Below are 14,282 nucleotides of genomic sequence, written 5' to 3' on the forward strand. Positions count from 1 at the left end.
AGACTACCTGTTCCACTTATACCTCTCGCTGGACAAAAGTTCAGACATCACTATAACTCTTCCTTTTTGGCTAATGGTGGAATGCTAGGTATGTTTGTTTTTTCTGAATGAACTTTTCCACATCATACTAATAAATCTAATAGATCAAATTATGGATAAGCTTAAATTGGAGAATCATTTTAAACAAGATACCAAAGTCCTTGATGTGTATCCTTCTAATGGTTTATTTGCAGGTGCTGTTTACAACAGAATCTTGCCAGAACAACATATATTGATGGAAAATCGTAAAGAATTCAACAATTGGTTAAATGATTATATATCAACTTTAGCCGAACCACACACATTTGACCTACACAAATTAGACCCATATAACTGGAAATCTTTTCTTAATATCACTGATGATACAAAAATTTTACAACCTGGAGTTGAATCAAGAGATCATATTCATTCAAAGTTTTTACTTACAGGTTATTGTTGCAATGAAGGATTATTAATGCAATGGTTAAGTTGTCTTGGAAATCAAAATTGGATACAGAGATTTGGGAATGTTAAAATGTTGTTATGGGTTCCAAATTCCTCTGCAATAAAGATTATGGCATCTCCAAGTACCACTAATAGAAATAAATGCTCTGTTACAAGAGAAGCTTTCAGTAACACAAAAGTGATTGCACTTCCTAATACCAAGGAACTTAAAAAATATGACCACAAGTTATTGGATGTTGATCAACCACTATTAATCAAACCTGATGATTTTAGTAATTCAAAAGTTCCATTGGCATTATTAGAAATTGATCCTCTTGATCATCATGTGAATGATGTTTTCGCTTGGGATTTTGTTGTTAAGCAGATGATGGCCTCAAAGGTCAAACCAATGGAGGAGAGTATAAACTTTTTAGGTCCAGCTGCTTCTGACTTTTTTCAGCAACATCTTTCAGAAGATATATGGGCTAAAACTCCAAGAGACCTAACAGCTGAAGAGTTCAATGAAATTGCTAAACTTTTTGAACTCTGGCCATTTAGACCAAGATCATTAGTTGACGTGATTGATGACACTAGAGAAATCTGATTCAAACCTATGATTTTTGTATATAGTTCTCAGATAAAAGTTTTGATTTCATGCTTTCGCGAACTTTTATTGTAGTGTCCAAGAAAAAAAAGTCCAAAAAGCGTCAAATTGAAAAGGGACATAATCATCAACATCAACTCTCTTGTTTAATGGCACCAACCATGACTGAAGAAATTGTATGGCTCTAATGTGATTTCCTGTGATATCTGGTACTAACTGTTTTGTTTTTTATAGCAGGGTTATTTCATCATTGATGCTTCAGCATTAACAAAAGGGCTCGGTAACATCAAGAGATGGATCGATGAGCAAAACTACAATGTCAAACTATTCATTCCATCTTATAGTGAGTATTTGAATTGGTGAAGACTCATATATGTTCTTTCTAACAATTTCACCAGCGATTCATGAGTTGGATTACCTCAAAAAGGGAATGTCTATGTTGGCCACAAATGCTAGAGAAAGTATTCGTTTTATTGACAGAGTTGTTTCAAGTGAAGATCATCATATTGGATCAAAATTGATTCTGGAAACTCCTGATCAAGTTGGACCAAATTGGAGAAAATGTATGACTTTTAAAGTTCGTTCACCAAAAACTCATGAATTTCCAAATAACAAAAATGTGACATCAAAACCATCGGTTATTAAATATGAGAATGAAGAAGATGATGATGAAGCTGATGAGAGAGGAAATCAATCCAATGAGAAAAACTTGAAGAAAGAAAGAGCTGAATTACCAGCTAGATACAAATATCTTTTAAGACCATGCATCAAAAAAACTCATGTTGATCCTGAAGATTGGAAACTAATCACCGAAGATTTAACAACTAAAATTTGGTGTGAAAGTTTTGGTATCAAATGTATCAATGTTAGTGAAGCTGAAAGTTTATTATTTCAATTGAAAAATAAGACACAAATTGGAAATGATACAAATTACACTTTCAGTAAATTAAGTATTGAAGATGAACCAAGACCATTATCATCATCATCATCATCATCTAATGGTGGTAAAAGAAAAAGATCAAGAGCCAGAAAATCTAATAACAATAACGCTAACATTATCAATGATATCAATAATACTGGTGGTGATTCACAAAATACTCATCGTGAAAGTTATGATTCTATTTCATTTGCTCCAAGAGGTTCAGGTGAATTATGGGTCCCTTAAGTCTTCCGATATTTGATTAAGTTATCTCAAGTTAAAATTCAGTTTAAAGAAGAATCAAAAAAAAACATATGTTCCAATAAGTTCAAAACCAAAATGTTTGTTTCCTGAAGTTCACATCAGTGAGTTATTGATGGATGAGCCTGGTTATTTTTCAAAGAAGGGATTATGTGTTGTTCTAATTATTGAGTTCAGAGATCTTTTTATTTTATTAACAAAACCTTTGTGTTATTATTTTTTATTTTTACTGCACACATAATATGGGTATTCCAGTGTAATTGATCAAGGTGATTGTCATTACAGCTAGGGTGTTCAATTAAGCACATGCTGCACATTTGAAATCAACTCAATAAAGCTGAATCCAGGTCCCTTAATTATGATATGTGTGATTCTCAAATACAAATTTTGTTTATTCATTCAGTAAATTAATGTAGGCTACATTGATAATATTGTTATTTAAAAAAACCATGAAATTTAATATAAATATCTATAGGAGCGATAGTAGTTCTTTCTAGTATCTTTTAAAAGTTAGTAAAAATCATTAGATTATATGACTGTTTTCAAAAGGATTCATTCTTATTTTTTCTTTATCAGATAATTGTCAAAAAAGTTGTATTCATTGACCGGTAATTAAACAAGTCTAACATTAGAGATGCCAGAAAAAACATACATGATAAGGTGATCATCATAAAAAAAACAATAACGAATAATATCCTGGTGTAAACAACGTATCATTTTGGACTTACATTAATTTCAAGTTATGGTTCTTTTGAAAAAGTTGAAGAAAACAGTATAAAGTTGAGTTGAAAGAATTGAAATTTTTTTCAAGTAAAAGAACCGAAAAAAATTTTTACGTATGAATTAAAGACACGGTTATTATTGGCAGCTATATAGAAAATTTCAGGGCATGATTTTGAGAAATTAAATCAATCATCTTGGTCAAGATTAATTGAATGCTTTGTGACTTCAATATCGGTTTCATCCCTTCTTTCCTCCTCGGATTCTTCATCGTGGTTGTATCTCAACAGTTCAATGGTCATGTTTAAATCTTTAATCTCACCATGAAGCTCTTCAATTTCTTGATTAAAAGCAGCTTGTTTTTGAAATAATGCCTTTTTCCATTGTTTGAACTTTTTCTCCTCTTGTGAGACAATATCACTGAAAAGTTTCTTTTGAGCTAATTGTTTTTGAATAAAACTTGGACTCCATTCAATAACTAATTCATCAACAAAAAGTTTGTTACATTTAGCCAAAATTTTATTGTTTTCCAATCCATTTTTATCAGGATCATCATAATTCAAATACTTGATAGATTCATCATCACTCAATTTATCTTTGGCTTCCTTGATTCTTGTTCTTGTTAATTTTTCACGACAACTTTCATAATAAGATTCAGTGCTTGAGATTAAATCAACCATATTTTTAGCCATTAAAACATCTCTCAATTTAATGAAATCACAATGTTTTTCATTTTCCACTTGAGCGATTCCCCATTTATATTTACGTCCTCTAATTGAAGAACCATCTTCATCATTAATTACAAATGATTCAGAGCCAATAACTGAAAAGGGAAACTGTTTCAAAATTGTCTTTTTAACATCCTCATCCTCAATAAACTCACATATTTTGATATCTTGAGCTTCAACAATTTCTCTAACAGCTTTTTTGACTTCTTTCAACTCAATGGTTGTTAATGTGTCAGCTTTTGAAATCACTGGAATCAAATTGACTCTGCTTGAAATATGTTTCAAGCATTCAACATCTAATGGAGATAATCCTTTACTAGTTGGTTTGATGAAATAAAGGCAGGCATGAACTCTGTTATCTTTTAATTTTGAACGATCTGGTTGTTCTTCTTGAAACATGTATAATCTCAACTGTTCATCAATATAATTTGTGATTGGAACATAACCAAAAGTGTTATCAGTGAAATCGCCAAAACCTGGGGTATCAATAACAGTGAAATCTAAGGCAAAGTTATCTTCAGTTAAATGAGCAGTGTGATGAACGATGTTTGTTGTTCTTTCAAACTTGATTGTTGGTTCAACTTTTTCAACATTATGCCAAACACTTGGTAAAATTGAGGTTCCAAAAAGAGTATTAACAAAAGTTGTTTTACCTATTAGGAATGGTTAGCCTGGTGTTCTTAAAAATATTCATAATAATTAGGAAACTGGGTATATTATTTACCTAAACCTGATTCACCAACAAGCAACAAATTGAAATCAGCGCCTTTCTTTGCAATCAAATCTTGAGTTTGGGAAGGTAATGCATCAATTCCAAGTGAATATTTTTCATCAAAACAACTCTTTAAAGCTGGTTGGCCGCTTTGTTTGGTTTTATTCTCTAAAAAGTGAGAGTATAGCTCATTTGATTTTTTGAAGAATGTGATTTGATTGGTGATAATGGAGGCAGACATGATCTAATTAGAGACTCACAGGTTCCTTTATGAGTTTGAACAGAACTTGACGCTTATGATTGGTTTGAGATTTGTATTATCTTTTTGGACTTTATCTGTTTTATTTGATCTGGCTTGGTTTTTGTGGTACGTTAAACAGTTGGACTATTTTGCGGCTCAAGGAATTTAAAGTGTACACAAAAACAAATTTTCAGCATCACCTCTACTATACCTTTGGGCGAGCTTTCTCATAATAGTGCTGAAATATTGTAACATCGGTCAATTTGAACAATATATATTCTCCATGATGGAAATTGGACTTCGTTCAACAGTCTATGTATGAGCAAGTCACTGCTGCTAGTTACTAGACTCTAAGCCTTACTACAACGGGAATATGAGGTGGTTTCTCCGATCGTTTACCGTAAGCACCGCTCTTCACTTTTAACTTTAAGTCTCATGAAATGCAGTGCCTATGCAGTACCTAATTACTATAGTTAATATTGTAGCTAGATTATAAATTAAAGGGCAATGGTACAGCTGATTGACTTTTACACTGAGAACTAAAACTCACCAGTATACCAGGTTGAAGCATTAATACTGATCGAATTCATCAACCTTGATTTCATAATCATTCAATGACAAATTCAGTGCTGTGTATACTTCCTCGAGAGCCACTCATCATTAGTCATGGACCATACGCTTTTAGGCTGGAGTTCTATGTCTGTTTTGTATGGAAAGTTGAAATCAATCATCTTATAAGGCCTCCATGATAATCGACGTAGAGTAGTGAACAACTGATTCGTCATAACCTGTTCAGGACATCGCTTAGGATACAATCCAGCTTTCGCGCATCTGTTGCCAGAATTGGCGATAAGCTGATAACCTTTATCACCAAAGATCTGATAACAACATCAAAATCGACTCTCGAGAACCAGGTCTCGATCCCTGTGAGATTAATTGCTAGTACACCCTTTATAAATGGTAACAATGGCTCAAAATTCCAATTAAAACCACTTGACTGCTTGTCAGCAGCTTCAACTTATTGTACACGTACACTTCTCAGATAAAAATGACAGAGACAATTCTTGGACAATCTTATGGTTATGGTTTCGTTGTTGGGCTTGGTGCAGCTTTTGCAATCATCATGTGTGGTATAACCTACGTATTGGCAAAATTTTTAAATCAAATTCAAAATTCTGAAAGATTTACTACAGCTTCAAGAAATGTTGGTTCTGGTTTAATATCAAGTGCTGTTGTCAGGTAAGTTACTATAATTACATGTAAAATTCAATATACTAACAGAATTTAAACTAGCTCTTGGGTATGTTTCAATATCGTACAAAAGATCAATTCAGTATACTAACATGAATTCTAAAGGTTTGGCCAGCTACTATCTTAACCAGTTCCTTATGGGGTTACACTTATGTAAGTTGAGAATTTAGTTGAATCAATCAGTACTCTGCTAACATATCAAATAACAGGGTATCAGTGGAGGTTATTTGTATGGTGTTTCAGGTACTTTCCAAATTATGGGGTTTGCATTAATCGCCATTGAAATTAAAAGAATCGCTCCATCTTGTCATACTATTGGTGAAATTATCAAAGTCAGATATGATACCCCAACTCATTTCGTTTATATGTTTTATGTCTGTGCTACAAACTTGATGGTGGCTTCATGCTTATTGTTAGGTGCCTCTCAAGGTTTCAATGCTGCAACTGGTATGAATGTTATTGCTGCTAATTTCTTGATTCCTTTAAGTGTGGCAGTCTATACAATGTTTGGTGGTATCAAGGCAACTTTCTTATCAGATTGGATTCATACAGTTATTATCTATTTAATCGTTCTTGTAATGTGCTTTAAAGTGTTGACAAGTTCAGAAATCATTGGATCTCCTGGAAAATTATATGATATGATTTTAGAAAGTGAAGCAAAATTCCCATCAACTACTGGGACAAGTTTTTTAAGCTTTAAAAATAAAGAAATGTTTATGACAACTTGGAGTGTGTGTCTTGGTGGGTTCTCATCTGTTTTTGGTGATCCAAGTTATGGCCAAAAAGCTATCGCTGCAAAACCAAATAGTGTTTTAGCAGGTTATGTTTTAGGTGGTCTTTGTTGGTTAACTGTTCCTTGGGCTTTAGGGACAATTGGTGGATTAGTTGCTAGAGCTCTTTTAGTTTCTGATAAATTTTACACTTATCCAAATGAATTGACTTCTCATGAAGCAAATGCAGGTTTACCATTAATTTATGCAATGGGAACAATTATGGGTACCCCAGGTGCTGCGGCTGCTATGTTGGATTTATTTTTATCTGTTACAAGTGCTCTATCTGCAGAATTGATTGCATTCTCTTCAATTTCAACATTTGATATCTATAGAGGTTACATCAAAACCACAGCTACTGGTAAAGATTTAATCAGAGTTAGTCATGTTATGACCATGGTTTTCAGTCTCGTTGTGGCTTGTGTTTCTGTTATCTTCAATTATGTGGGTGTCACTGTTGGTTGGTTAATTGGATTTTATGGTATTTTGTTATCACCAGCAGCTTCAACCTTAGTTTTAACTTTATATTGGAGAAAGACAAGTAGTTTTGGTATTACTTATGGCTCACCATTATCAACAATTTGTGGTATCGTTTGTTGGATTGCTACTGCTAAAGCCACTGGTGGTAAAGTTACAAAAGATACATTAATGACCAGTGAACCTTCTATTGTTGGTAATTTTGTCTCTTTGGGAAGTTCATTCATTTTCATTCCTGCCCTTTCATTATTGAAACCTGAACTCGTTTTATTTGATTTCAAATATTTTGCTACTGCTTTCACGGCTGCTGATGATGCAGATGAAGAAGAAAAAGAGTTCATGAATACTTCACCACAAGAGCAAAGAGAATTGAAAAGAGCTTCTAAAATTGCTCTCATCTTAAATGCAATTTTATTATTTGGTGGATACTTGATTGTTCCTTTAGCATTTTATGGTACTGATTATAAATTTTCCAAGAAATATTTTACACAATGGGTTATTATCATGACAATATGTTTGATCATGGCAAGTATTTATATCATTGTTGTCCCTCTGTATCAAGGAATGGATTCAATGAAGGTTATCTTCAAAGGAATTTTCTTTGGTAACGGTAAAGCTGAAGTACTCGATGCAAGTGCTCAACCTGATGTTTCAAGTGATGGTGAGATTGTTAATGAAGCTATCCAAATGGATGATGATAAAGAGAAATTAGGGTAGATAATTTTGATTTAAAAAAGTTAATATAATATATGCGTTAATTATTAGTTGGGAACCAGGGAAGATATTTATTTGTAGTGAAAGAGTTTTGTATCACTTAGTACAATCAAAGAAATGGTAAACAGTTATCGTAATTAACGTTTTAAAAAGCAGATTATCTGGTAAGCTAGAAGTATCAGTTATTAGAAACAGTTAGATCGTGTGTACTTAGAGTTATATGGTACTATATTGTCCAACTATATCTTGATGAATGTTACACGTTCTGTCACTTGTGGAGGTCAACCGCTTATGTCCGGCGACTCGCCAAATTGAGCTAAAATGGTGGTACATTATTTCGAAGACTTTGTTAAGCAGCAATACCTCAAATATTTATGACCCACTAATTAAGTAGCAAAAAGTCAAGAAATTGTTATTATATGGTCAAATTCAATGTTTTGAATTTTCGAATTTATTTGATTTAGGAAATTTTAAATTTGGTATTTAATAAAGTAGGCTGGTATAATCTAGTAATATTAAAATTTCTCAAAAATTGTTCAAAATGTCCCCCAAAAAAAGCTTATTATTATCAGAAAAGCTCCAAAATACTAAGCCTTTAAGATTTTATGATAAATATATATTACTTCTTGTTTTATCCACTAATTGGTATTTCCTATTGTTTTTACGGCCGGAGTTTCCTATTTAGCTCGGTAACTCCGTCACTATGTGTCAGTTAAATCCGTTTCCGTTGTTTAAGCTTTAGCGCTTATACTATCATTGGAAAAAATATATAAGAAGTGATGGCAAAGACTCATTATTTACTTGCTTTAATATTTCTAGGTCAGTATACACAATGAATAAACAATTAGGTATTCGCATGTTTTCAACTATAGGTGCTAAAAGCTATAAAGCTTACAAGGCCCCAGAATTCTGGAGGGCAAGTTCCCATTATATGAGGGCTGGTAATAAGAATTGGCATCGTTATTATCATGATCGCAATTCTGTGAGTTATTTTGTATTAATTCAACCTTATTTCATTACAATCTGACCTCTTATTCTAGTTTGGATCATGGAGTTATGGCCCATGGGCATGGAAGGGCTATCATCATCATCATCATCATGGACATCGTCGTGGAGGCTTTTTTGGATACTTATTTGTTGGTTTGATTGGTTTTTGGTTTGGTTACCACACTGATAGTAAAGATTGGAGAAGACATCATCAAGAGCGTTTGGAGAGATTCCATAAGAATAAAGAGGAATGGAACAAAGAATGGAATAATGCGGAATGGGGGTTTGGTAGAAAGAGACAAGGTGAGTATACTTAACAGACGATACAGGTACCAATTCGCTAACATAAATATTGGCACAGAACAACCTCAATTGGAACAGCCACAAGATGATAACAGCATGAAGTCATTACCTGACCAGTCAAGCTCAGATCATGGAACCAATTATGGTTTATGGAAGAGTTAGAAGTTAATTACCTAATTCAGTCTTCTATATTTATTTTGAATTTGTAAATAGTTGTTTTTTTGAATTAATCTATTAAGTTTTATATTATATTTGAATATCTGTACTCATCAAGAACCAACATACCATAAACCGCAAATCTAAATAAATGACAATATCTCATGAACAAAATCCTGAAATGAAATAGTTGCAATTCCATTACCTTGAGTATCAAACTTTTTGAAAATATTGGTACAACGTAATAACCAAACTAAACTTTCAACAAACATATCAAATCTTAAAGACATTGGCTGGTTACTATTAAAATCACCAAATCTTTGGAATATAAACAATACGATATCCGTAGGTAATCTATAGCCAAAGCTTTCTAATGCTGATTGATACTCACCAAATGAAATTTTTTGATTAGAATCAACATCGTATTTTTGAAAAGTTTTCCTCCAATGTAAGATATAATTCCATAAATGGAAAAACTCTTTGAATTCAATTGTCCCTGAGCCGTCTTTATCGAATAATCTGATCATCAGTCTTACTGTACTTGATCTGAATTGTGTTCCGTCATTATTTATTAGTGCTGTTGCCAGTTCATCTTCTGTTAACCCTCCATCATGATCTCTATCCACTCTATCAAACAATTCCCTTAATTGACGTTCCAAGATTTGTGCAGGATCGGCTCTTGGCTGCTGCTGTTGTATAATATTAGGTTGGCTTGTATTTCTTTGTTGAAGTTGATTGTAGGCACTTGGAGCATATCCAGCATATGGTGATCCAGGAGCATTGGGTTGAGATGCTATTCTATCCTGTGCGAAACCTGAGTTTGGTCTAGGTAATGGCTGTGATTGAGGAATCTGCTGATATTGCTGCTGTCTAGGGTTTTGAGGTAATGGATGTTGATTAGCATATCTTTGTTGTTGTTGTTGTGGCTGTTGTTGTTGTCTTTGAATTGGTCTTGGATGCTGTGACATTGGTTGTTGAGGATGTAACGGTGGCGTGAACTCTTGCCTTGAAGGGGCCTTCCTCACTGGTTTACTTTGGTTATTTGGATTTCTAGCACCAAATGCTTCTGTTGGTGTAGGAAAGTGCTGTTTCATGAGTTAATTTTGAGTTACTCTCCTTTGCCTTTAATAAGCCCACTTACTATCAAATCATCTCCTGTAACAGTCTTTCCCATGATGACTATGCTCTAACGTTTGACCAAATGTTCAATTCCAAAATGATCCCCTGAAAGCCCGTTTCTTGTCAATTTTACTATTTTTATAGATGTCTGTTACCTAAATTGATTTATTGTTCTTTAAAATAACGTCGAGATGGCTTTGGTGTTCGGATGCGATGCGAAATCTATGATAAGCATATTACAGCCTCCAAGATCCTAACTGCTAATTAAGGCATTTAAACTTGAATTAATTCATTGTACAAATGTCTACAATCAAATTTACCATTTTTTTTACCTTTTTAATTTACAGATAAATAAAAAAACTATCCTATGAACTTTCAAAAAAAACACAACCCTTTTAACATTATAGAATGAATTTTTTTAAGATGTAGTTAATAACATTTCATTACTTTTTCTCTTCTTTTTTGCTTTTTGATATTATAAAACTCCCCTTTTTATATATATTTATTATGACATTGATTTCAATCTTCCCTCTTTTCAAAAACTTAAGCTTTTAATGATGAAGCTCTTCTCTTTTTAACTTCAGCTTTTTCAGCTTTACGTTCATGTAAACGTTGAGCTAATAATTGAGCGTATTCAGCAGCAGCATCTCTTTGAGCTTGAGCATTTCTGATTTTTAATGATTTCAAATGACGTTTTCTTTGTAAAGCTTGTGGAGTAACTAAACGTTGGATTTTTGGAGCTTTAGTGTATTTTTTATCACCTTTAACAACTTCTCTTCTGATAACATATTGTCTAACATCATCTTCTTTAGTTAAGCCAAAGAATTTTCTAATGTGGTTGGCTCTTTTTGGACCTAATCTTTTTGGAACTTGTTCGTTGGTTAAACCTTCAATATCAGCATCACCTTGTTTAACAATAACTAATGATAAAACAGCTAAATCTGGACCAACAATGGCACCTCTAACAGATTTTCTCTTTCTTTCACCAGATCTTCTTGGTCTGTAACATGAATGACCTTTAGCTAATAATAATTTAACACGGTTTGGTAATAAAACACCTTGTTTCATTGGGAAACCTTGTTTATCGTTACCACCAGTGATTTTGAAAACATAACCTTTAAATTCATCACCAACTGATTCACCTTCAACTTCAGTACCGATTCTCTTATCGTAGAAAACTCTCAAACGATGTTCATCATCAATGTCAACGGTCTTTTGGGTACCGTTGGCTGGGTAGGCAATGTTTAATTTCATCTTTGCACAAAGGGTTGTATAATGTGTTTCTACCTTTAAGTTGAAGCTTCAACTAACAAATACATTTATTTTTGTTGATTGATGGTGATTTTTTCAATTTTGGCGATTGGGAGGATTTTGTTTGGTGGTGTTCGGGTGAATGGCAGTTTGCAAAAGGAAAAAAAGGATTGAGCCCTAGCGAATGTCACGTGTTTTGGCAATTACCACACAGTTGAACGTACCGATAGCACAGTTTATTAGCACATATTTAATTACAAATAACAGCTAGCTGATAATACTATTTCTACACTAGTCTCTTGTTTTCTTTATTTTCTTAATTTTCCTTATGAGCTTTTTTTAAATTTTATTAAACAATACAAAATACATAAACCTCACCAAAGTATTTAGTTTCTTCTTGGGCCACCGAATCTTCTAGCGTTTGGTCTTTCTGGAGCAGATTCTTGTAAACGGGTTTGAGGTAAAATACCTTCTGGGACGTGTAAGTATTCACGCAAGTATTCAACACCTTCATCAGTTAAGGTGTAGTAATAGTATTGCCATGAGAATTGAGTTTTAACGTAACCTTTTGAGGTTAATGATTGTAAAGCTTTGATAACATAAAGGTTTCTGGTGTCAATTTCTTCGTGTTTAGCTTGGTTGTAATCTTTCTTAGCAACGACAACACCTTCTGTTTTAAAATTGTTAGTACAAAATCTTTAATGAAATCAAGTAAAATATGGAGAGATTTGAGAAATGTGCCAAATGTATACATTATTTTGAAGATGAGCCTTCTTGGGTACGATATACCATTATTGTTGCTTTCTACTCTTTTGGCCACCTTTTGCTTCTTGTCTCAATAATCACTCTTTGAATCCAATATTTAACTTTTATGTGACAACCTGAAAGCCTTGACAATACGCTTTCTTAAATTTCTTTCCATGAACTCTTCATCAGATCAATCATTGTTTACTCTCTTTGTGTGTCATGTCTGATCTCTTGATCTTCCCACAGACACTAGTTTAAAATGACTCTCTTGAAATATAAATGATACAACACTGGCACATATTCTCTGTCTTTCTCTCCGTCATCACAATAACATACCGTTGAATAAGTATTTGTGGATTTTAGTTCTTTCTTCCTTTGGGATAAGCATGTTGGCAATACTCTTGACGGGTCCTTAACTGTTGAATATCAAAAGAGAAGGATATACGCTAGTTTTTGTTTTTCGATGTTTGAATACTTTTTGATTTTTTCACCAAGTCCCAGTGGTTGTCGTGAATTTTTTTTTGTTTCGCAGAGTGTGTTTACCAGAAATCCATTCTCGGTGGTGTCCAGGGAGGACCTGCCTAGCTGTGGGCGGAGAATATCAGGCTCAGAGCCGGTGTAAAAACCGGTCGGAGATGCGTAAAACAGAGACCAGGTGGTGTGGGGATGTCAACTTTTATGCCCTGAGGCACATCACCTGATCAAATATACAGCCCTTTTTAAGTTCTTTGTTTTTTTATTTGATACGAGATAATTGACACATAGAGAATGTCAAGATGGAATGGTGGCCAATGTCAATAAGCAAACATCTACAGCAATGTCGATAAGGCTAGATGATTCAGAGGATAATATCAGTACGCATAGACGTGGTTCAACTCTAGATATAGAATCACAATCTGTCTCTACAGAGAGTAACAGTCGATCCTTTCAGGATACATACTATTACAAGATTATCAAGTTCTTTTCAAAGTTCAAAATACTATACGTTCCAATTCTCAACTGGGCGTTGTTGTCGTTCTTTATTACCATGCTCTATAAGTTGATTTTGAAATACAATACCATGTATGAAACTAATGTTCTTTTGACCACAATTACAGCCAATGTCTTGTTGTATGGGTTATCAGATACTTTAGCTCAAAACATTTCATGTTTTCTTGCAATGGTTCAACAAAAAAACAATCAAAGAACAAGAGAAGGTTCTATAGGCTCTATTCAACTTGGAAATTATACGAATGCTTTCAGTGATCAACCAGATGAATTAGCTCTCTACACAGATTTTGGTGACACTAGTGTTCAAAACAATCATGGTCATCATTCTCAATTGGAGGGTCAACATTTTCAAAAATTATCCAAACAAACAGATGAAGACATTTTCAACTTTCACAGATTTGTTGGATTTATGTTTTGGGGATTTGTTATGGCATTTGTTCAAATTTGCTGGTATTGGGTATTAAATCATTTTTATACACAAGAACCAACATTCGTTTCGGTTCTAGAAAGAGTTATGTCAGATCAACTAGTATTTTCACCTATTTCATTGTTTTGCTTTTTCTCATATTCAAATTTCGTATTGGAAGGGGGTAATAAGTATACATTATCTGAAAAAATACGGAAAATTTATTTTTCAACATTGATTGCAAATTATATGGTTTGGCCATTGGTACAATTTATAAATTTTTTGGTTATGCCAAAACAGTTTCAAGTTCCATTTTCTTCATCCATTGGTGTCATTTGGAATTGTTTTCTTTCGATGAGGAATGCTGCGAATTAAGTATGAGTTCAATAAAGTAAAAGTTCTCAGAATTAAGGATAAGGAAAAAAAAACATCTCCCAAATTACTCGATGCTATACAGAACATTT

The 14,282-nt window shown here is 33.4% G+C and overlaps 9 protein-coding genes across 9 annotated transcripts; 5 read left to right on the forward strand and 4 right to left on the reverse strand.

Moving 5' to 3' along the window:
• The first annotated feature begins 15 nt into the window (after positions 1–15).
• MTF1 (RNA polymerase specificity factor) lies at positions 16–1,242 on the forward strand. Its single transcript, XM_019184147.1, has 2 exons — positions 16–88; positions 144–1,242. The coding sequence occupies exons 1-2, from the start codon at positions 82–84 to the stop codon at positions 1,064–1,066; spliced, it is 930 nt and encodes a 309-aa protein (XP_019039686.1). The 5' UTR covers positions 16–81; the 3' UTR covers positions 1,067–1,242.
• NMD4 (Nmd4p) lies at positions 1,228–2,231 on the forward strand (the record flags this gene model as incomplete). The annotated part of the gene is made up of 3 exons (XM_019183480.1): positions 1,228–1,242; positions 1,301–1,409; positions 1,465–2,231. The coding sequence occupies 3 exons, from the start codon at positions 1,228–1,230 to the stop codon at positions 2,229–2,231; spliced, it is 891 nt and encodes a 296-aa protein (XP_019039687.1).
• A 1,019-nt stretch (positions 2,232–3,250) lies between these two features.
• On the reverse strand, positions 3,251–4,524 carry SPR3 (septin SPR3; the record flags this gene model as incomplete). The annotated part of the gene is made up of 2 exons (XM_019180748.1): positions 3,251–4,347; positions 4,419–4,524. Coding segments are annotated over 2 exons (1,203 nt in total), but the record flags the coding sequence as incomplete, so codon positions are not given.
• A 1,171-nt stretch (positions 4,525–5,695) lies between these two features.
• On the forward strand, positions 5,696–7,862 carry WICANDRAFT_79077 (sodium:solute symporter family protein; the record flags this gene model as incomplete). The annotated part of the gene is made up of 4 exons (XM_019184838.1): positions 5,696–5,886; positions 5,941–5,947; positions 6,004–6,051; positions 6,108–7,862. 4 exons carry the CDS (start codon positions 5,696–5,698, stop codon positions 7,860–7,862), a joined length of 2,001 nt encoding a protein of 666 aa, XP_019039689.1.
• An 829-nt stretch (positions 7,863–8,691) lies between these two features.
• WICANDRAFT_63037 (uncharacterized protein) lies at positions 8,692–9,311 on the forward strand (the record flags this gene model as incomplete). Its single annotated transcript, XM_019183481.1, has 3 exons — positions 8,692–8,841; positions 8,900–9,149; positions 9,208–9,311. 3 exons carry the CDS (start codon positions 8,692–8,694, stop codon positions 9,309–9,311), a joined length of 504 nt encoding a protein of 167 aa, XP_019039690.1.
• A 137-nt stretch (positions 9,312–9,448) lies between these two features.
• Positions 9,449–10,273, reverse strand: PEF1 (Pef1p; the record flags this gene model as incomplete). The annotated part of the gene is made up of 1 exon (XM_019181745.1): positions 9,449–10,273. One exon carries the CDS (start codon positions 10,271–10,273, stop codon positions 9,449–9,451), a length of 825 nt encoding a protein of 274 aa, XP_019039691.1.
• Positions 10,274–10,967: 694 nt separating this feature from the next.
• On the reverse strand, positions 10,968–11,678 carry WICANDRAFT_84331 (40S ribosomal protein eS6; the record flags this gene model as incomplete). Its single annotated transcript, XM_019185691.1, has 1 exon — positions 10,968–11,678. The coding sequence occupies one exon, from the start codon at positions 11,676–11,678 to the stop codon at positions 10,968–10,970; it is 711 nt and encodes a 236-aa protein (XP_019039692.1).
• Positions 11,679–12,061: 383 nt separating this feature from the next.
• Positions 12,062–12,810, reverse strand: RPS10B (40S ribosomal protein eS10; the record flags this gene model as incomplete). The annotated part of the gene is made up of 2 exons (XM_019184839.1): positions 12,062–12,345; positions 12,759–12,810. 2 exons carry the CDS (start codon positions 12,808–12,810, stop codon positions 12,062–12,064), a joined length of 336 nt encoding a protein of 111 aa, XP_019039693.1.
• Positions 12,811–13,208: 398 nt separating this feature from the next.
• WICANDRAFT_54438 (Mpv17/PMP22 family protein) lies at positions 13,209–14,193 on the forward strand (the record flags this gene model as incomplete). The annotated part of the gene is made up of 2 exons (XM_019182737.1): positions 13,209–13,702; positions 13,784–14,193. Exons 1-2 carry the CDS (start codon positions 13,240–13,242, stop codon positions 14,191–14,193), a joined length of 873 nt encoding a protein of 290 aa, XP_019039694.1. The 5' UTR covers positions 13,209–13,239.
• Positions 14,194–14,282: the final 89 nt, after the last annotated feature.

The sequence above is a fragment of the Wickerhamomyces anomalus genome (genome assembly GCF_001661255.1).
Source record: "Wickerhamomyces anomalus NRRL Y-366-8 unplaced genomic scaffold WICANscaffold_3, whole genome shotgun sequence".
NCBI lineage: Eukaryota > Fungi > Ascomycota > Saccharomycetes > Phaffomycetales > Wickerhamomycetaceae > Hansenula > Hansenula anomala.